This window comes from Stegostoma tigrinum, chromosome 38 (genome assembly GCF_030684315.1).
Source record: "Stegostoma tigrinum isolate sSteTig4 chromosome 38, sSteTig4.hap1, whole genome shotgun sequence".
Lineage (NCBI taxonomy): Eukaryota > Metazoa > Chordata > Chondrichthyes > Orectolobiformes > Stegostomatidae > Stegostoma > Stegostoma tigrinum.
Window position 1 is genome coordinate 22764129 of NC_081391.1, and position 22395 is coordinate 22786523.

Sequence of the window (22395 nt, forward strand, 5' to 3'; positions counted from 1 at the left end):
ACACAGACACACACACACATACACAAACAGACACACACAGAGACACACACACACACACGGACACATAGATGCTCTCACAAACACGTACATAGATACACTCAGACATACACACAAACATATACATACTTAGGCACAGACAGACATACCTACACATACTCGGAGACACAGACAAACAGACAGACACGCACATACACATACATATACATAAGTACAACACATACACATAAAAACACAGACAAATACATTCATGAACACACACATACACACACTCAGACAATCACATACACACACACACACACACACACATACATGCAGACACACACACACACAGAAGCTCAAAAACAGTTGTCAATGTTAATGCCTTGAATTGTATGTTTTTTTAAATCAGGAATTCCTCCTACATTGTTGAGGTTAAAGGTGGGTGTTATATCGCCCCTAAGAACTTCCTGCGTTGAATTACTGGATGTCCGCGCATTGACAGATTGTGTTGATGATGTTAATGGAAAATCAAGACTCAAAGGAAAATCTCCTCAGTTCCGAAGGCAGGGCCTGCTTTGGTCAGGCACCATGTTCACTCAGAAATTCACAGGTCAGCGACCATTGGGAGTGTCTGTAGCTGACGTTAATTCCCTCATCGACTCGAATTATTGTCACCCTGACAGCAAGTTCAGAAAGCCATGGCTAGATCACACAACCAGATAACCACAAGATATTGTAACATTGATACAAAGTTGGCAGTGATGGTTATTCCCTCCCTGTAGGGGCACTTTTGCACCTTTATTTTGGCTTTAACTTTCCTCAGCCACTGCCAGCTGAGAGGCGGAATGGGGCATTTAAACCTTCCTTGTGGGCTTCTGTTGGTACTGCCCCTTGGGGGTCAACCACCTCATTCCCTTTCCCCGCAACACTTCTCTGCTAATCATGCATCTTCCCTGTCGCTGTTGTGAGTGTAATTTGATCAATGCAGTTTTGTGAGGCTGGGTTTATTATGAGTCATGGCCCCTTCAGCCCTTCAGCTGCTGGAAGTGTGAAAGATGGCTCACATTTGGTCAACTGTTCTGATGTTAAGTCACTGCAAGAAGTTTGTATCTGGCTGGACAGAGCGTGAGTCTGATCGAATGGCTCACAGTTATTTTTCTGTGAATGAGGAAGGCACCACTAGACTGTCAGCGCCAACGTTCTCTCCAGGGAGGACAGAGACACTGAGTTGAGAGGGGGCATGGTCGCTCGGTGGTTAGTGCTGCTGCCTCACAGAATCATGGACCTGGCTTTGATTCCAGCCTCAGGCAACTGTCTGTGTGGAGTTTCCACATTCTCCCTGTGTCTGTGTGGGTTTGCTCCGGGTGTTCCAGTTTCCTCCCACAGTCCAAAGATGTGCAGGTTAGGTAGATTGGCCTTGGGATTACAGCATTACAGGGATGAAGTTGGTCTGAATGGAATGGCCTTTGGAGGATCAATGCAGACTCAATGGACCGAATAGCCTGCTTCCACACAGTAGGGATTCTGCGATTAATTGTTTTCAGTGTGATACTCACTTAAGCCCAGTTTCCCAGTGCATAAAGGAAACTTGTTTTATTTTTAACCAGCTCATCAAGGTGAAATATGCTATTTCTAGAAAATAGAGCAATGTTAATTCTTTCATCACGAGATCAGAGTAATCCAGACATAGAGGGAAGCTCTCTCTACTCTTTTAAGGCAAAAGTAAGCTCACTCCACACTGCCCCATCAAACATTCCCAAAACATGAACAGCACGGGGTTAGATACAGAATAAAGTTCCCTGTACATTGTCTCCATCAAACATTTGCAACGCAGTTAGAGCATAGGGTGAGATACAGAGTAAAGCATCAGTGTGCACCATCTAAAAGATGGTCTGCAGAAATCCACCAAAGTTCTTTAGCACCTTCCAAGCCCAATGAACACTTCCATCTAGAAGGACAAGGGCAGCAGATACATGGGAACACCACCCCCTGTAAGTTCCCCTCCAAGCTGCTTGCCATTCTGACTTGGAAATATATTGTCGCTCCTTCAATGTTGCTACATCAGAACCCGAAATTCCCTCCCTAGGGGCATTGGGTGTCGAACTACAGCACATAGACTGCAGCGGTTCAAGTAAGCAGCTCACTACCATCTTTTCAAAGGGCAACTAGGGATGGGCAAATGTGCTGGACCAGCCAGCGATGCCCACATCCCATGAATGAATAAACAAAAGTGTCAACCTGTAAATCCTTCCAAAACATAGCAATGACTGAACGATATAAGACAGGCCAATGACAGGGGGTGGGAGACAGGCCTATGACGGGGGTATGAGACAGGCCAATGACAGGGGGTGTGAGACAGGCCTCTAATGGGGTTATGAGAGAGGCCTATGAAGGGGGTATGAGATAGGCCTATGATGGGGGTATGAGACAGGCCAATGACGGGGGTATGAGACAGACCAATGATGGGGGTATGAGACAGGCCTATGATGGAGGTATGAGACAGGCCTATGACGGGGGTATGAGACAGGCCTATGACGGGGGTATGAGACAGGTCAATTCGGGGGTATGAGACAGACCAATGATGGGGGTATGAGACAGGCCTATGATGGGGGTATGAGACAGGCCTATGACGGGGGTGTGAGACAGGCCTATGATGGGGGTGTGAGACAGGCCTATGACGGGGAATGAGACAGGCCAGTGCCGGGAGTATGAGACAGGCCAATCATGGGGGTGTGAGACAAGCCTATGATGGGGGTATGAGACAGGCCTATGACGGGGGTATGAGACAGGCCTATAATGGGGGTATGAGACAGGCCTATGACGGGGGTATGAGACAGGCCTATGATGGGGGTATGAGACAGGCCTATGATGGGGGTATGAGGCAGGCCTATGACGGGGGTATGAGACAGGCCAGTGATGGGGGTATGAGACAGGCCTGTGACGGGGTTATGAGATAGGCCTATGACGGGGGTGTGAGACAGGCCAGTGATGGGGGTATGAGACAGGCCTATGATGGGGGTATGAGACAGTCCAATGATGGGGGTGTGAGACAGGCCAAATGGGGGTGTGAGACAGGCCTTTGACGGGGGTATGAGACAGGCCTATGACGGGGGTGTGAGACAGGCCTATGACGGGGGTATGAGACAGGCCAATGACGGGGGTATGAGACAGGCCTATGGCGGGGGTGTGAGACAGGCCTATGACGGGGGTGTGAGACAGGCCTATGACGGGGGTATGAGACAGGCCAATGACAAGGGTATGAGACAGGCCAGTGACGGGGTATGAGACAGGCCAATGATGGGGGTATGAGACAGGCCAAATGGGGGTGTGAGACAGGCCTTTGACGGGGGTATGAGGCAGGCCTATGACGGGGGTGTGAGACAGGCCTATGACGGGGGTATGAGACAGGCCAGTGGCGGGGGTATGAGACAGGCCTATGACGGGGGTGTGAGACAGGCCTATGACGGGGGTGTGAGACAGGCCTATGATGGGGGTGTGAGACAGGCCAATAACGGGGGTATGAGACAGGCCAATGATGGGGGTATGAGGCAGGCCTATGACGGGGGTATGAGACAGGCCTATGATGGGGGTATGAGACAGGCCTATGACGGGGGTATGAGACAGGCCTATGATGGGGGTATGAGACAGGTCAGTGATGGGGGTATGAGACAGGCCAATGACTGGGGTGTGAGACAGACCAGTGACGGGGGTATGAGACAGGCCTAAGACACGGAGGCTGATTTTGAATGTGATAGAGTTGGGGTTTGCTTCTGTTCCCTACCCGAAGTGGAGGCCCTGCTGTTCTGTGTCAAACATCTCTCCCCGTTTCAGCAAAAGAACTCAGAAGATCTTGACATTGTGAATGAGAGTTGGAGACAGTTCAATGTGGTTGGTCATTGGAGAAATACCTATTATTTTAACTCTAACAGGGTTGTCGTGAAAATGAAAGCTCTGGGTCAATGTTAATATGCAACTTACACTCTTCCCATTTTCGATCAGTCTTCCCATCTCTCCCTGAAGAAAATACAAAGCAGGGCCTTGCCTGGTGATAATGGAGTGGGTTTTCCTGAAATGTGTTGTGTGCATGAGGAAGTTTCCATTCATCGTTCCTGTAGCACTGGGCTGTGTCCTAATTTCACACTCACTGAGGCCAGGGCTCGCAATGGTGTTGGAACTGGAACAGAATGTAAATAGCCGCTTTTGTCCAGGGGCTGGGCAGCTTGGAGGCTTTTTGCTGATTAAGGATGTGAGCAGAAATTGAAATGTATTCATGAAAGAGCCAAGCGTTTGGAACAATATCTCCCCTGCCGACCAGCAGACTGGAAAAAAAACACAGCTACTGTTCTCTCGTAATACATTACTTTTCCAGCCAGTTATGTAAGGCTGCAATTTCATTCTTTTGCTTTATCCCTTCGGCTCTAGTTGGCCCGGCCTTGCCAAAATGGTCACAAGCAGCGAAAACAAAATCTTGTGTGAGGTGGGCCCCCCCCCCAACACCCATTCCCAATCTGTAGGCTATAGTACTGAGATGTTCAGAGACAGTAAGAACTGTCGATGCTGGAGTCAGAGATAACACAGTGTGGAGCTGGAGGAACACAGCAGGCCGGGCAGCGTCAGAGGGGCAGGGAAGCTGACGTTTCAGGCAACCTTCTTGCTCCTCTGATCTGCTGTGTTCCTCCAGCTCCACACTGTGGGTCGGAGATGCTTCTGCCCACCTATTTTGTTTAGTGCTCGTCGTCAATGAATGGTCAAAATCTAAACTTGGTATCAAATCTGAAATGAAACTCTGCCTTAAAATATGGCACTATCGTCTCCACAACGCAGTCAGGGACTGTTAGATAACTACAACAATTTGCATTGATATAGCCATTTTGAAACATCCCCTGGCTGTTCCATGTTGGGGGTAAAACAAGTAAAAAATTTAACAGCGAGCATGTAAAAATGTGTTAGGGCAGGCCATCAGAGGACTGGTTTAACTGAGTGGTTTGAAAGAGGATTGATCGCTGGTGAGGGAAGGGAATCCCAAAGGCCTAGGACACAGCTACTGAAATAACTCCACAAAATGCTGGTTTCCTGTCACCAAGTCACCCTTTATTTACATATGCACAGTTACAGGACACTGAGCCATCTTCCTCAGAGCGAGCTCTCAGAGTGAGCAGAACCCTTGGCACTCCTGTTTCTATCTGTCAGCCAGGGCTCCCTGATTGGACCAGGTTAACAGCCCCAGTCAGAGAACTCATATTCTATGAGATCCACTTGGTTGACCTCGTTACAAACACTACTGTCACCAATGGTGGACTCTCCCCAGTTCTGGAACATTCTCCAGCTTGACGTCTTACTGTGTCTCTGGTCTCTCATTGGAGGGGAGCTGGCTGGTGATTCAGAACACTTCCTCACCTCTGACCTTTGATTTATTGAGAATGCTTTCATGAATGTGCCATCAGCAGCAAGGCCAACCCTTGTAACACATCCTGATTTAGCCTTAAACTGAGCCATGCCAAGTCAGAGGATGATTAAGAGTCATTGATGTGGGTCTCGAGTCACACTTAGGCCAGACTGTGTAAAGATGGCAGATTTCCCTCACTAAAGGGCATTAGGAGTCAGATGGGCTTTTAACAATCAACAACGGTCACCATTATATTCATAGAATCCCTACAGGGTGGATGCAGGCCATTCAGCCTATACTGGCCCTCTGAAGAGCAACCCACCCACCTTATTCCTGTAACGTCACATTTACAATGGCTAACCCATCTAGCCTGCACATCTTTGGACTGTGGGAAGAAACCCACGCAGACACAGGGAGAATGTGCAAACTCCACACAGACAGTCGCCCGGGGGTGGAATCGAACCAGGCTCCCTGGCGCTGTGAGGCTGCAGTGCTAACCACGGTGCCAACGCGCCATCCTTAGGTTAGCTTCTTGTTCCAGATTTTTACGGAATCCAAATTTCAGCCTCAGCCATAGTGGGATTTGAACCCGGGTTCTTTGCTAATTGGCCGGGGAGTTGGGGATCACTAGAACAGCAATATCACCAAGACACCACTGACTCAACTGGAAAACATCATAAGAGGATGTAGTAGAGAGCAGGCTGGGAAACAGCTAAAGGATGGCGATAGCCTGCAGTATAAACACTGAGATCAATCGAGATGAAAGGACTGCTTCCCTGCCAGAAACACATTTGGGTTCTGTGTGAATAAGGTACAGGGACTGCGCAATGAAATTAGCACAAATATTCCAAGGCTATAACCGTTTTTTAAAAAAAGATGATATAATATCTAGAATATATAATCTGTAACAAGCTAGAGAAACTGATTGAACAAAATAAAGGGATGGCATCGTGGTTAACACTGCTGCCTCACAGTGCTAGGGACCTGGGTTCGATTCTAGCCTCAGGCAACTGGGTGGTGTCTGCATGTTCTCCCTGTGTCTGTGTGAGTTTCTGCTGGTTTCCAAAGATGTGCAGGTTAGGGTGGATTGGCCATGTTAAATTGCTCATAGTGTCCAGGGATGTGCAGGCTAGGGTGAGTTAGCCATGGGAAATGCCAGGGATAGGGTGGGATGCTTTTCGGAGGATCAGGGTGGGCTTGATGGACCAGAATGGCCCGCTTTCACGCTGTACGGATTCTACGATGATTAAATTTAAACCCCCAGCCAGTCTCCTCTCTCTTCCACAGAAACGTCTGCATTATGACGCACCTGACATCCGGCAGCGTCCACCCGACACAGGAGGATGTGGATATGGTTGGGTTAGAATTCGCAGTCCCTCTTTTAGACAATCCACACCCTTGTGATTATGAGGCTCTTTGTTAACGGCACAACATTTAAATTAGGCCAGAGGTTGCAGATTGGCTGATCGCAAAGAGTGGGCAGAACAAGTTTCAGGGATTGAATGGCCAAATCCTGTTCCTGTAACAAGGAATACAGGTGTTACAGGGTGAGTGGGGCATTTGGCCCCTTGAGGTTGTCCTGCTGTTCAATGAGATAATGCCTGATTCGATTGTGGCCCCCGTCTCCACTTTCCCGTTTGCCCCCATAACCTTGGCTCCCTTGCCACTCAAAATCTCTGTGTGTTAATATTCATTGGCCAGGCCTCCACGGCCCATTTGGGGAAGAGAATTCCGCAGGATAATGACCCTCTGAGATGTTCCCTCATTCTGGCCTTCCCCAGCATATATACACTCCATCCTGTCTGTCCAAGATCGCAAATTTCAATAAGATCAGCTCTTCCTTCACAATTCCAAAGGGGAAAGTTCTTCACAAGATTAAAAAAAAAACCCTGTCCCAAGATTGAGTCGAGTGAATATTCTCTGAATGGCATCAAATACAATGACATCCTTTTGCAAATGAACAGATCAAAATTGTACAGGTGATCTTCAGTAAATCATCCACACAACCCCCTGCCCTGCCTCGCCCATTTCCCCCACCAGGTGATTCCCTATATTAGTCTGGCTACATAGACTATAGAGTCATACAGCACAGAGGGTGACCCTTCAGCCCAAGAAGTCCATGCTGTCCGTAATCCCAATCCAAGATAGTCCCACCTGCTTGCTCCTGGCCCAAATCCTTCCAAGCCTTTCCTATTCGTGTACTCATCCAAATGTCTTTTAAATGCTGTAACTGTCGCTACATCCACCACTTCCTCTGGAAGTTCATTCCACACACGAACCACTCTCCGTGTGAAAATAAAAATGCCCTTCCTGTTTTAAAATCTTTCTCATTGCATCTTAAAAGTATGCCCCCACTCCCCAAGCTTTGAAGTTGGTCTGTTTTTTTCCCCAACTCCTGACTGAGAAAGTGTTAAACTTGTTGATGGCAATGTTGTAATCTCGTGATTGGTGTTTGTTTTCACAGTGCTTGATGTGTAACTGCCAAAAAAAAACAGGAAAAGGTGACACTGCTTTCAGTGATGATGGAATAGCTTCCCTGCAGAATACAGTTGCCTCAGGAGAAGCTATTGAACACTGTATCTGACCTCCAGCCACAGCACTCGCTGTACTTTCAAGGGATGTGCATCACCAGTTTCCCCTCTGGGTTTGTATGTTCAGGAGATACAGGCCCACAATTATTTAAACCAAGTTTTGCAATGTGCGTGACTTAAAATTGTGACAATAAACACTCGAGTTGCCAATTTCTCGTTGTGAAATTAACAAATTGCGGGGTAAACTAAATGCTCTTTGAATCTTGCTGCTTTCATCTTGCACTTGTTAGAACAAACACAACGAGGCCAAATACCAAACAATTTATTCGACTGGATTAAAAGGTGCTGATAAGTTGACAAGCCAAGGCGTTGCCCCTCTGAGAGAGACCCCCGAAGCTCCCAGCTAATTTAAAGCGGCAAAGTGCAAATATCTTCTTTTCATTTGCAGAGAATTGGGCGAATGTGTGTCATTTCTAGCAATGAGCCATATCATGATCCCAATGGATAATCTTAAAACTGGTAAACTGTGAGAGCACCCAGGATTATTCCGCAAATGCTATGCAATTTGTGGAAACAGCTCGCAGTACAGTTAATGTGAAACATTATTTGGCTGACAGTAAAGAAACATATTCTGGTCACTTTCTCACTGACCATAGGAACAAAGAGCAAAGAACAAAGAAAATTACAGCACAGGAACAGGCCATTTGACCCTCCAAGCCTGCATCGATTCAGATCCTCTATTTAAACCTGTCGCGTATTTTCCAAGGATCTGCATCCCTCTGCTCACTGCCCATTCATGTATCTGTCTAGATACATCTTAAATGACGCTATCATGCCCGCCTCTACCACCTCCGCTGGCAACGCGTTCTAGGCACCCACCACCCTCTGCGTGAAGAACTTTCCACGCATATCTCCCATAAACTTTTCCCCTCTCACCTTGAAATTGTGACCCCTGGTAATTGAGTCCTTCACTCTGGGAAAAAGCTTCTTGCTATCCACGCTGTCTATACCCCTCATGATTTTGTAGACCTCAATCAGATCCCTCCTCAACCTCAGTCTTTCTAATGTAAATAATCCTAAACTACTCAACCTCTCTTCATAGCTAGCACCCTCCATACCAGGCAACATCCTGGTGAACCTCCTCTGCACCCTCTCCAAAGCATCCACATCCTTTTGGTAATGTGGCAACCAGAACTGTACGCAGTACTCCAAATGTGGCCGATCCAAAGTCCTATACAACTGTAACATGACCTGCCAACTCTTGTACTCAATACCCCGTCTGATGAAGGAAAGCATGCCATATGCCTTCTTGACCACCCTATTGACCTGCGTTGTCACCTTCAGGGAACAATGGACCTGAACACCCAGATCTCTCTGTTCATCAATTTTCCCCAGGACTTTTCCAGTTACTGTATAGGTCGCCCTTGAATTAGATCTTCCAAAATGCATCACCTTGCATTTGCCTGGATTGAACAGGGAAGGCAGGCTATGGCAATAATGGGTGTGTTGGATAGACCAATGCTGAAAGGGAGTGAGAGGTATGGTTTTGGGAAGGGGGGTCATGTGATGAAACTGCTAGGAATACAGGGCTGACGATCTGAAAGGTAGTTGTGAGGAATCTGGGCCTCACATCAGTGAGCAGTTATGGTGTGCAGGAAGACATTCAGGGTACGCTACAACTGAGGTCACTCTGCTTTCCCAAACCATTCAATAAAAGATGTTGGGAATTAATGATGGGTCACTTGCTGCCAATTTCAAAACACAATAAGATTAAACTCTCTCAGAGATGGTAAAAACTGTCGATGCTGGGTCAGAGATAACAGTGTGGATCTGGAGGAACACAGCAGGCCAGGCAGCATCAGAGGAGCAGGAAAGCTGACGTTTTGGGATGGGACACTTCTTCAGAAATGGGGAGGGGGTAGGGAGCACCGAAATACCTACCTCCCCCATCCTCACCCCTCATCTCTATTTATTTCAGAGCTCCCTTCCCCCTCCCCATTTCTGAAGAAGGGTCATTACCTGAAACGTCAACTTTCCTGCTCCCCTGATGCTGCCTGGTCTGCTGTGTTCCTCCAGCTCAAAACAAGATCAAACTCTGTAAAATAACAAAGTGTGGAGCTGGATGAACACAGCAGGCCAAGCAGCATCTCAGGAGCACAAAAGCTGACATTCCGGGCCTAGACTGTTAGGCCCGCAATGTCAGCTTTTGTGCTCCTGAGATGCTGCTTGGCTTGCTGTGTTCATCCAGCTCCACACTTTGTTATCTTGGATTCTCCAGCATCTGCAGTTCCCATTATCTTGGATTAAACTCTGTAAGCTTCCTTACGTCTACATGTCTTGAATAACAACAACCTACCCTATCACCGAGTTTACCCCATTAAAAATCCGGTGTCCTGCGTTCAACGCTGGGCACTGCATCTCAGAGGGAGTTATAGGAGATTTGTGTCGGGGAGCGTGGGTCATCGGATATGATTCAAATGCTAACAAGAGGTTCACCAGATTAATGCTGGAGGTGAGTGGTTTCTCCTATGGGGAGAGATTGAACATTTTAGGCCTGCACTCTCTAGAGTTCAGAAGAGTGAGATGATCTAATTGAGATATATCTGATGCGAAAGGGGACTAACAAAGTAGATGTAGAGAAGACGTTTCCTCGTGTGGGGCAATTTCTAACAAAAGGCCATAGTTTCAGGATAAGGGGTAGCAGATTTAAAACAGAGATAAGGGGGAATGGCTTCCCTGAAAAGGTCCTGAATCAGTGGAATTTCACCCTCCACTCCTAACCCCTATCCAGAGTGTGGTGGATCAATGAGTTTAAAGAGGGCACAGATTTTTAATCAGTAATAGAGTTATAGAGACATACAGAGTCATACGAACAAACCTTTCAGTCCACCAGACATCCCAATCTGACCTTGTCCCATTTCACAGCATTTGGCCAAAATCCCTCTTAAACTCTTCCTATTCATGTACCCATCCAGATGCCTTTTAAATGTTGCAACTGTACCAGCCTCCAACACTTCCTCTGACAGCTCATTCCATACATGTTAAAAGGTTATGGCGAGCAGGTGGAAAAGTGATGTTAAGACCAAGATGAGATCAGCCATGATTGTATTATGTGGTGGAGCAGGCTCGAGGGGCTGAATGGCCCAACCCTGCTCTTAGTTCTTATAAAATGGTTAAATAATGAGAATAGATCACAAAAACATGCTGTAACTGTATCATAATCGGGATGATCCGATTAAAGTGTTTGAGAAAATCAGGAGGTGAATAGCTTAAATGAATTTATTCAATAACCACTCCCTCCACCACCGACCCTCAGTAGCTGCAGTGTGTACTATCTACAAGATGCACTGCAGAAATTCACCAAAGATGGACAGCACCTTCCAAACCCATGACCACTTCCATCTAGAAGGACAAGGGCAGCAGATACATGGGAACACCACCCCCTGCAAGTTTCCCTCCAAACCCCTCACCCTCCTGACTCAGAAATGCACAGATTCACATGTAAGCTACACCAAACAGATCATCCATTTGTGTCTGAAGGTTATTGGCTCAATGACATTTTCACCAGACTCCCATCTCACAACAATTCTGTTGTCTGCTATCACTCCTGAGCTGTTTAGATCTCCTTCGCTGACACTCAATATCCTGATTGGGAAATATACTGCTGTCCCTTCACTGTCACTGGGTCAAGACCCTGGAATTCCCTCCCTAAGGGCATTGTGGGTCAACCCACAGCATATGGACTCAGCAGTTCAAGAAGGCAGCTCATCCCTGCCTTCCAAAGGGGCAACTTGGGGCGGGCAATAAATGTTAGCACAGCCCACATCCCATAAATAAAAAGCAAAAGGAGAAAATAAATTAGAAACAGTGGAATAGGAGGACAGTTTGATGTAGGAAAGGTGCTCGTGTGGAGCATAAAGGATATTATTAAGCTGGAGGGGGTTCAGAAGAGATTTACCAGGATGTTGTTGGGAATGGAGGGTTTGAGTTATAAGGAGAGGCTGGATAGGCTGGGACTTCTTTCACTGGAGCGTAGGAGGTCGAGGGATGACCTTATAGAGGTTTATACATTAGTGAGGTGCCTAGATAAGGTGAATAGTTAGGGTCTCTTTCCTAGGGTGGGGGAAGTTCAAAACTAGTGGGAATTAATTAATTGTAGGAGAGAGGAGAAAGATTCAAAAAGGACACAAGGGGTAACTTTTTGACACAGAGGGTTGTTTGTAGGTGGGACGAGCTGCCAGTGGAAGTGGTCGGTGCAGGTACAGTTACAGCATTTAAAAGACATTTGGACAGTTACGTGGTTAGGAGAGGTTTAGAGGGATATGGGCCAAACTCAGGCAAATGGGACTAGTTTAGTTTGGGATCGTGGTCAGTGTGGATTAGTTGGACTGAAGAGTCTGTTTCTGTGCTGAATGTCTTGATATTCGACAAACATTGGCAAGGACAGGGCTGAATGGCGTCTTTCTATGTAGTAAATACCTGTTTAGCTAAAACTCCCATTTAGGTTTCGGAGGGGATTTTCAGGGGTTCCATACAGGTGGGAGAAGGAATTAATGAGGACCCATATCTATGAGATGGCTCTGAGCAGCAGTCCTTGGTAATGACAGGGCAACATTTTAATGCTCGACAAAGTACAGTTCCGATCTGTTTTTAAAATCTTATTTACAGACATTGAGAGATCGATGGCAGCTCTCGTCACATCCTTCAATGGTACAGGCTTCTCCTTATGAAGTGACAAGCCTTTCCTTGCTGACCATTGCAGCCTTTGCTGGTCTCTGGGCCACAACCCCATTTGCAATGTGGAGCTGCATCCAAGGCAACTTTGGGCTCAACAGCACATCCTGCCGAGACGACCCGTGCCAGAGGGTGGGCCTGGCCCTATCTGTTGCCTCGACAGCCTACCTCGTGGTCTGCTTCCCACTAGGCCTTGTCCTCAATGGTTTGGTTCTCGCTGTCAATCTGCGCCACAAGTCGTCCATCAACATGCCTGATGTCTACTTCACCAATATGGCGCTCGCTGGCCTGATTCTGAACCTGGTGGCTTTCCTGCAGCTCCTGGGGCCTGACCACCTCCTGTGGCCGGTGTGGACCTTCAGCCGGGAGCTCTGCATGGCCTCCTTCATCCTCTTCAATATGGCTGCCCTAGTCAGCACCTACTCCGTCACCTTGCTGAGCCTGGACTGCTTCATTGAGCGGGCGTTGCCGCACACCTACATGTCAAGTGTATACAACACCAAGCACGTCTGCAGCTTCGTGTGGGGTGGAGCTGCCCTGGCCAGCTTCTCCTCCCTCCTCTTCTACGCCTGCAGCAAGATTTCCGAGGAGCTCAACGACTGCTCGAAACTGCGGACCAAGGAGCTGGGCGACGCCATTATGGTCTTCACGGGGCTGTTGGCCCCCACCGCCGGGGTGGGCTACGCCCTCTGGCTAATCCACCGGCCCCGTAAGGAACATCCCTATCAACTTGAGGAATCCTCGAGGCTTGACCCTTGCATCCAGAGACTTCTCCTGGCCACTGTCTCGGCGCACTTTGTCCTCTGGTTGCCGTACTACCTCACCCTCCTGGTGAGCACCGCGCATTTTGTCACCAGAAGCGAGGGCGATCGGCACTTTAGCAAGCTGCTTCACTTCCTGAGAGGATCCAGCGAGCTGCTTGCTTACCTGAGTTCCTGCACTTTGCCCATGATATACAAACGCCTGCAGAAGAGCTTCAGCTGCCGGCTCAGGCTGGTGATCCAGGGCTTGTATCGTGGGCATCTGGGCCACCCTTCCCACGTACAACAGCAGCAGCGCATTGCAACAGTCTCAAGGGCAGACCTGGCCCTACAGAACATCAGTGTCTCTGCCCAACACTTGGTGTAGAATTAGGTCCAAAGGGACCTCAGAAGCAACACTTTCATGCAGAAGGTGTTGGGTGTTTGGAATGAACCACTGGAGGAAGCAGAGGAGGCTGGTACAATTAGGTATGGGGACATGCGTAGGAAGGGTTTGGAGGGATATGGGCCAAATGCTGGCAAATGGAACTAGATTAATTTAGGAAATCTGGTCAGCATAGAAGAGTTAGACTGAGGGGTCTGTTTCCATGCTGCACAGCTCTATGACTCTAATTCCTCACTCCATCCCAACAGTCAGACCCTGTCAAACAGGATTGAGCCTAACTCTGCAGTTTCTGTCTATGATCAAACCCATCAGCTGCAGAAGGACTTGCATTTGAATAGCACCTTTCATCAGCTCACGATGCCGCAAAGCCACTAAGTATTGAAGTACAGGAGCAAATGACTGCAGCTGCTGGAATCTGTACTGAAAATAAAAGAAAAACCACAGCAGGTCAGGCAGCATCCGTACAGCGACAGCAAGCTAATGTTTCAAGGCTCGTTGAACTGGGGTTGACGTGGTATATTGAAGCATCGTCATTTTTATTTGTTCAGGAAACCACGGCAAGTATAGTGTGCACAAGCAACAATATCTGACCAGTTTGATGAGTTTTTGATGACATTGGATGATAAGTGGACATTACCCTGTTCACTGAAGAGATTCCACCCCCCAACCCATAATACCTCCAACCCACTCGTACCTGCTTTCAAAAAACGCCACCTCCTTTCCTTTTATCCTGAACAGGTTGGTGTTGTAATTGGGACTCGGGAACAGGAAGTGGCAAATTTAGCAACTTGAGCCTATTTCCACCGTTTGCTTAAATTTTAGCCGATCTATCTCCCACACTATTCACCCAACTTGGTTCCATACCACTCAATCCTGTCAAAATCTATCAAGCTCATCAACTTTCCAGTGAATGCCCAGCTCCCTGGGAGAGTGTTTCAGTCTCCACTCCCCTTGGAACAGCCTCAGGATGTCACCAGCTCTGAACAGCCAGCCTGGCTGTTGTTTAAGATTATCCCCTCTGCCTCGTTCTGGCTCCCCACCAGAAGGAACAGTCCCTCCACGAACATTTCTAATCATCTGAAAAACCTCGTTGGGATTGTTCTTTAAGCTTCTAGACTCAAGGGCATACAAGTTCAGTCTTGTAACTAGTCTTCAAAATGACTTACTCCTGATTTTGCTGCTGGAAGACAGCACTTCCTGGTTCTTTGGTTCATAGTAGCGTACAATAGCACAGTGCAGAAGGAAGGCTGTTCAGCCCGTCAAGTGTGGGGTAGTATTTCAAAGAGCAATCCAGTTATCTTAACTCTCCCTCTCTTTCCTCTTTCACTCAGTTTGTTCCCCTTCATGAATGTACCCCATTGAAAGCTCCTCGTGGATTGGGATCTATCTCTCTGTTAGGCAGTGTAATAACTTGTATTCATTTCTGCTCAAGATTTGCTGGGGCACAGTATTATTATCACTGGATTAGTAATCATGAGGTCCAGGCTAATACTCTGGGGTGGAAATGTTCAATTCCTACCAACACTTAACCAGGAGTAGGCCATTCTGCCCCTCAATCCTACTCCACCATCTACATGATCTGATTGTTACCTCAAATCCACATACCCACCTCTGATAACCTTTCACCCCTTCACCAAATCTATCCACCTCTGCCTTTAAAATGCTTGAGAATTCAGCTTCCAGCTTTCAGGGAAGAATTCCAAAGTCTTATGACCAATGGGTGGCTCAACGGTCAGCACTGCAGCCTCACAGCACCAGGGACCCAGGTTCAATTCTACCCTCAGGCAACTGACTGTATTGTGTTTGCACATTCTCCCTGTGTCTGTGTGGGATTCCTCCTCCAGTCCAAAGATGCTCAGGTTAGGTAGATTGGCTGTGCTAAATTGTTCCATTGTGTCTTGGTGGATTAGCCATGGAACATGTCAGGGTGGGATGGACTGCAGAAGGTCAGTTTGGATACAGTGGGCTGAATGGCCTGCTTCCACACTGTAGGAGTTCTATGATTCTAACTGGGTGGCCCCTGATTTTTAAATAGTGACCCTTAGACTCTCTCTCAAGGAGGAACATCGTCTCCATATCATACCCTTCAGGACCTTTCACATTTTAATCAAGATACCTCTTACTGTTCTAAACGCTGATGGATACATCCCTAACCTGGCCAGTTTTCATTCTCTTCTGAAGATGCCATTGGACACTTTCTGTTTCTCTCTCCACAGATGCTGCCAGACCTGCTGAGTCTCTCCAGCAGTTTCTGTTTTTTTTAAATATAACTTCAACTTTTAGTTCCACTCATTCATTATGGGGAGAAAAACAGGATTGGGTTTTGAGCTTGATGATCATCCATGAGCACGATGAATGACAGAGCGGGCTCGAGGGGCTGAATGGCCTTCTCCTGCTCTCATTGTCTGTTTTTCATTCTAGATACTAATTTGGCAAAGCTTCTCTGAACTGCTTCCAATGCAAAAGCATCATTCCTTCAATACAGTGAACAGTGCTCCAAATGCAGTCTCGTACAGATGACTCCACAGCGCTGCCTAGCTGACAGATGGGTCTCACAATTCAGAGAGCAAGGAATTATCCTACCATTAATAGCCAACATCCCTGCCTTAGCTAACACTAGAAATACAGATTTTCTTGTTGCTTGTAGGACATTGGTTACAAAGCAGTTACAATGTACCGCGCAGGCGTTAAATATCCCAAGTTTTTCTCAACCAGGGCAGAACGTAGAAAGGGCTGCAGCTTATATCACGAGGCAATGCTGAAAGGCAGTTACTTCATAAGCTGTGTGATTCCTCCAATAGGATGCCTGACCCACAAGGAGAGATTGAGTGGAATTGAGGTCAAAGTGTTTAATAGAATGAGAGGATGAAATGTAAATTTTGCAAAGGCTGGACAGGATGGTTACTGAGAGGTTAGTTCTCCTGTCTGCAGACAACGACCTTTTCGCAAAAGGAAAACTTTTGACGTGTCTTCAATGCTGGGAAACGCAGTGGACATACTGTGCGCTGCAAAATGCCTCATGGAAATGACTGGGTTTCACCGACGTCAGCTGAGGGATAAACATTGGCCCTGACCATCCAAATAGGGCCACGAGATACTTGATGTACCTGTGAGAGGGCTTCAATTGAAATCCCATCCAGGTTGTGGCACCTTCGGCAGTACAGCACTCCCTCTACGCAGTGCTGCAGTTGACACTTGTGTGTGAGGTGTGGGTGGGTCACCCAAAGGACAGCAAGAAAGGAGAGAAAACAACCCGAATTCAAACCTGTCCCCTCAACTCCTGTACAGCGTTTGATGAATCAAAATCCTAACTCTTGCTTACCGCTGAGCATGTGACAGATAATTATGGAGGTTTGCTGGAGAACTGTACAAAAATGCTTTAAGACTGTACAATCTCTCATTTGGCTTGTAACTTTCTTTCTGTTAACAATGGAAAGTTTTCTCAAGAGAAAAACTATGCTTGATGCAGTGTATCAATAAATATATATTTAACATGCACGGAGGTGTCTTCACTTGGCTGAAATGTACAGATGTGTTGAGGATTCTTGGTGTTCAGAAATACCAATAAATCTTTTTATTTCAAAGGGACTGGAGTATAAACGTAGGAAGATTTTGCTAAAACTTTACAAGGCACTGGTCAGGCCACAGCTGGAATACTGTGAACAGTTTTAGTCGTCCCACCTGAGGAAAGGTAGACTGGTACTGGAGGCAGTCCACAGAAGATTCATTCAGCTGATAAAGTTCTGGGGTCATGGGATTCGAATCCTACCATACAGATGGCAGAATTTGAATCTAATAAAAATCTGGATTTAAGAGACTAATGATGGCCATGAATCATTGCTGATTGTCAGGAAAAATCCATCTGGTACAAATGTCCTTTAGGGAAGAAAACTGTCTGCCTTTACTTGGTCTAGTCTACATGTGACTCCAGACCCACAGCAACATGGAGGACTTGACAGGGTGGAGGCAGAGATACAGCTGCCTTTTGTGGCAAAGTCTAGGGCCAGAGGTGCACCATTTCAGATAAGGGCTCGAACATTTAACACAGAGATGAGGAGGAATTTCTTCTCTCAGGGGCTAGTGAACCTGTGGAATTCTTTGCTGTAGAGGTTGGGTCACTAAATACATTCAAGGCTGAGATACAAAATATTTTAATCAGGAAGAGAATCAAGGGTCATGGGAAAAAGGCAGGAAAGTGGAGTTGACGATTATCAGATTGGCCACAATTTCATTGAATGGTGAAGAAAATTCATTGAGCTTACTTCTACTGCTATGTCCTAAAGTCTATCCTTGAGTTCCTGCATGTTCCTACAGTGTTCAGCAACCATGTCATAAGGACCCCATTGTAGGGTTATCCAATTAGTCCGACTTCACTTGGCTCTTTCTCTGTAATCTTACTGTTTCCATTTTTTAATCCCATTCTCTTCTGAAAGTTACAATTGAATCTGCTTCCACTGTCCTACCAGGTCGCACGCTTCAGATCACAATAACTCACTGCGTAAAATCACATCGCCCTCTTTAGTTCGTGGTTCTTTTGCCAACTGCCGTTCCTTATGGTCAACTGTGGATATAAATGCTCTTTACTCAACCTATCAAAACTATTCATGATTTCAGACACTTCTGTTAAATCTTCCCCCTTTAACCTACTCCATTGGAACAATCCCAGCTTCAACCTTGTCTCCACAAAACTGCCTGCATTCATTCAGAAACAAAACGCAACTGATTTATTTGTCGACTGGGGGATCAAGATGAAGAAGGAATCAGTGGAGATCAGGTGGTGATTAACTACATGTTGGAGTGCCAGCTAACAGAATTCAGCAGCAGGAACTGGACTTTCCCCGCTGAGCTGGTCCCCAGTGTTCTTCATCAAGTTCACATAGCAACTAGAACCAACACTGACCCAATACCCCTGGTGCAAGTTTTATGTGGGGAAAGACACAGTCATATCGCTCAGAAACAGGTCTGTCGGTCCAACCAGTCTATATCAACCGTGATCCTAAATTCAATTAGTCCCACCGGCTTGCACTTGGCCCATATCTCTCCAAACCTACTCTATTCACATACTTATCTAAATGTGTTTTAAACATTATGATTGTACCCCCATCCACCACTTCCTCTGGAAGTTCATTCCACGCACGAGCCATCCTCTGTGTTAAAAAAAAATTGCCCCGTGAGCTTCTTTTTAAATCTTTCTCCTCTCACCTTAAAAACATACCTTCTAGTCCTGAAATTCCCCCATCCTGACGGAAAAGACACCTCACCTACGCCTTTCGTGATTTTATAAATCTCTGAAGGTCACTGCTCAACCTCCTATGCTCCAGCGAAGGAACTCCCAGCCTCTCCCTATAACTCAAATCCTCCATTTCCCAGCAACATCCTGGGAAATCATTTCTGAATCCTCTCCAGTTTAGGTATATCCTTCAGAAAACAGGGCGACCAGAACTGGACACAGTACTCCACTAGAGGCCTCATCAACATCCTGTACAAGCTTGACATGGCATCCTACTCCCACATACAAAGGTTTCACATCACCTAAAGTTGCCATAGTCCCAGAGGGCCATAGGGCTGCTTGTAGAGTCAGATGACCGGTAGTGAGTTTAAACTAAGGCTTACCATGCCTCAGGGGAGGTTGAGAAGGCAGGACCTTTATGGTGACAGAGAAGGGACTGTACACACGCTGGGGTCTTCAGTCTGCTTCGCCAACCAGCTATCCAGTCAGCTGAGCTACCCAACCTCTGCCCCGAGATAGCTTTGCTCAAAAGGGTCTGGGTGCTTCCCCTGACTGTCTGCAGGAAAGAAATCTCCACCTTTGAACCGCTGAACGATTCAGTCTGAAATGCCCCAGCCATCTGTCAAAAGCTGATGGATCAGCTACTGGGCGCTTCATCTAAACGTGCTCTTACCGACAGGATCTCCTTGCGTACAGAGATGACCTGGGAGATACAGCCAGCTGACCCAGGCCCTAGTAACCTATCGAGGGCACATAGTGGGGTCAGGTACAAGTACTGGCACTGGGGCTACAAAAGGGAGAAGCAGCGGCATAGCTTCCCAGGCCCAGAACAAAGTAGGCAATCAAGATAATAAAGTGTGAGGCTGGATGAACACAGCAGGCCAAGCAGCATCTTAGGAGCACAAAAGCTGACGTTTTGGGCCTAGACCCTTTGTGATTGCAGATGCCTTGTGCAGGATTTAAATAAGTCGAGTTAGAACTGAAAAGACAATATCGACTGAGGCAAAGAGAATGCGTCTGGGTTTTTTTGTGGTAAGTATTTAATTTTTTTCTCCATCTCTGATGAACGTCAGCTTTTGTGCTCCTGAGATTCTGCTTGGCCTGCTATGTTCATCCAGCTCCACACTTTGTTATCTTGGATCCTCCAGCATCGGCAGTTCCCATCATGTCTGATCACAAAAAATGGATGTGATTTATTTCACCCTGCATAGGGAAGTGTCATGACAATGGGTCAGCTGCAGACTTTATGAAAAAAGACTCGACTAAAATGTAGTCATAGTCTGGCAAAGCCCTGAGTGGGAACATCGTTTATTCTTAAATTGTTCTCAACAAAGCTTGGTATTCCACAATGTGAACTGGTGTCTGAGTACGGACGGGGTAGACACATAATGGTTATGTCACTGGTAATCCAGAAGCCCCAGTTAACAATCTGGGGGATATGGATTTGAATCCCAACATGGCAGATGGCAAAACTTTAATTCAATGTTAAAAATCTGGACTTGAAAGCTAGTCTAATAAATCACAGAATCCCTACAGCGTGGAAGCTGGCCCTTCAGTGCATCGGTTCCACACTGACCCATCTGAACAGCACCCTAACCAGACCCACACCCTATCCCTGTAAGCTGCATTTCCCACGGCTAAGCCACCTAGCCTGCACGCTCCCGGAGACAACGGGCAATTTAGCATGGTCAATCCACCGAAGCCTGCAGATCTTTGGCCTTTGGGAAGAAACCCACCACCCAGACACAGGGAGAACGTGAAAAGTACACACAGACAGTTAAATGCAGGTGGAACCCGGGTCCCTGGTGCTGTCAGACAGCTAACCACTGAGCCACCGTTGGTGAGCATTGCTCGTTGTCCCTAAGGGCATTGTGGGTCAACCCACAGCATATGGACTGTAGCAGTTCAAGAAGGCAGCTCACCTCCACCTTCTCAAGGGGCAACTAGGGAGGGGCAATAAATGCTGGCCAAGCCAGTGACTCCCACATCCCATAAAATGAATGAATAAAAAAACACACACAGCTGGTTTACTACAGTCCTTTACAGAAAGGAATCTGCCATCCTTACTTGGCCTGGCCTACATGTGGCTCCAGATTCACAGCAGAGACTCTTAAGTGCCCTCTGAAATGGGCTAGCAAGATGCTCATTGAAGGGCAATTAAGGATGGACAATAATTGTTATCTCAGCCATCAAATACTATTGAATTACCCATCAAATAAAACCAGGATCAATTCTGCTCCATTAACCTGCCTCACAGCCAGCTTTAGCACAAGCAACTTTCTCCCAGAAGCAATATCCCAAGGGAGCTGGACAATGCTGGGAACATCAGAGACTTGTTGCTTCCTGTGACTCTTGAGTAATTAAAACTAATCGTTTGTTTCCAAATTACACGCTAGCTGTCTTTGCAAAATGTAAACCTTTCCAAAACACAACAGCTTTGAAGTGCGAGAGTAGAGACATTTCCCAAATGTCAGTGGATTGCAGTCATAGATCACAGAACACAGAACAGATCTTAGAATCCCTGCAGTGTGGAAACAGGGCTTTCAGCCCAACAGGTCCACACCAACCCTCAGCGCATCCCACCCAGACCCAACCCATCTAAACCCACCTAACCTACACATCCCTGGACACTATGGGCAATTTCCCATGGCCAATCCACCCAGCCTGCACATCTATGGACTGTGGGGGGAAACCGGAGCACCCGGAGGAAAGCCACACAGACACGGGGGAAGAATGACTGTGTGGTCTGCACAGGCTGGAATCAAACAAAGGTCCCTGGCACTAAGAGACAGCAGTGCCAACCACTGAGCCACTGTGCTGCCTATGCACCTAAAGCTGCCAAGGTTGAGAAAATTAACACAGATTACAGTTAGTCAATCAATAGTGCTCCGTAACCAAATTATGGTTAAAATGAATATGAAAATGCAAGATTTTCGAGCCTTTATTCTAACAAAGTATCCCAGAAATTGACCGACCAGCTACACCAGGAGATAGGGCAATATGCAGTAATACAGGATTGGAAGGCTCATGGGATTTCAATGGGCTGCAGGATATATTTTTGATCTCTCAGACAGTTGAAAGCGTTTGGAATTCCCTTCCCCAAAAACTGGTAGGTGTAGAAGCTTCAAGATATGTTGAATACTGAGGTCAATAGATACTTGACGACCAAGGGGAATGAAGGATTAGTGGGGAACATGCAGGAACGTAGAGTTGAGGTTAGAGCCAGATCAGCCATTATCTGAAGAAGGGTAATACCTGAAACATTGACTGCTCCTTTCCTCCAGATGCTGCCTGGCCGTCTGTGTTCTTCCAGTTTCCTGTTTGCCTACAGGCAACAATCTTACTGGATGGGGGAAAGCAGGTTTAAAGGGCCGAGTGGAGCCTAATCT

General features: G+C 46.9%; 1 protein-coding gene across 4 annotated transcripts in view; it reads left to right on the forward strand.

The window, feature by feature from the left end:
• LOC125447324 (probable G-protein coupled receptor 146) overlaps window positions 1–17240 on the forward strand; it is a 21813-nt gene extending 4573 nt beyond the window's left edge. The window contains exons 2-3 of one of the 4 annotated variants that reach the window (XM_048521654.2): window positions 389–589; window positions 12565–17240. In XM_048521654.2, the coding sequence (XP_048377611.1) occupies window positions 491–589; window positions 12565–13758 (1293 nt within the window). In that variant the 5' untranslated portion in view covers window positions 389–490 and the 3' untranslated portion in view covers window positions 13759–17240. Of the gene's footprint in view, window positions 1–388; window positions 590–7829; window positions 8064–12564 lie in introns of all 4 variants that reach the window. The other 3 variants (XM_048521656.2, XM_048521657.2, XM_048521658.2) reach the window with 3 other exon arrangements.
• Window positions 17241–22395: the final 5155 nt, after the last annotated feature.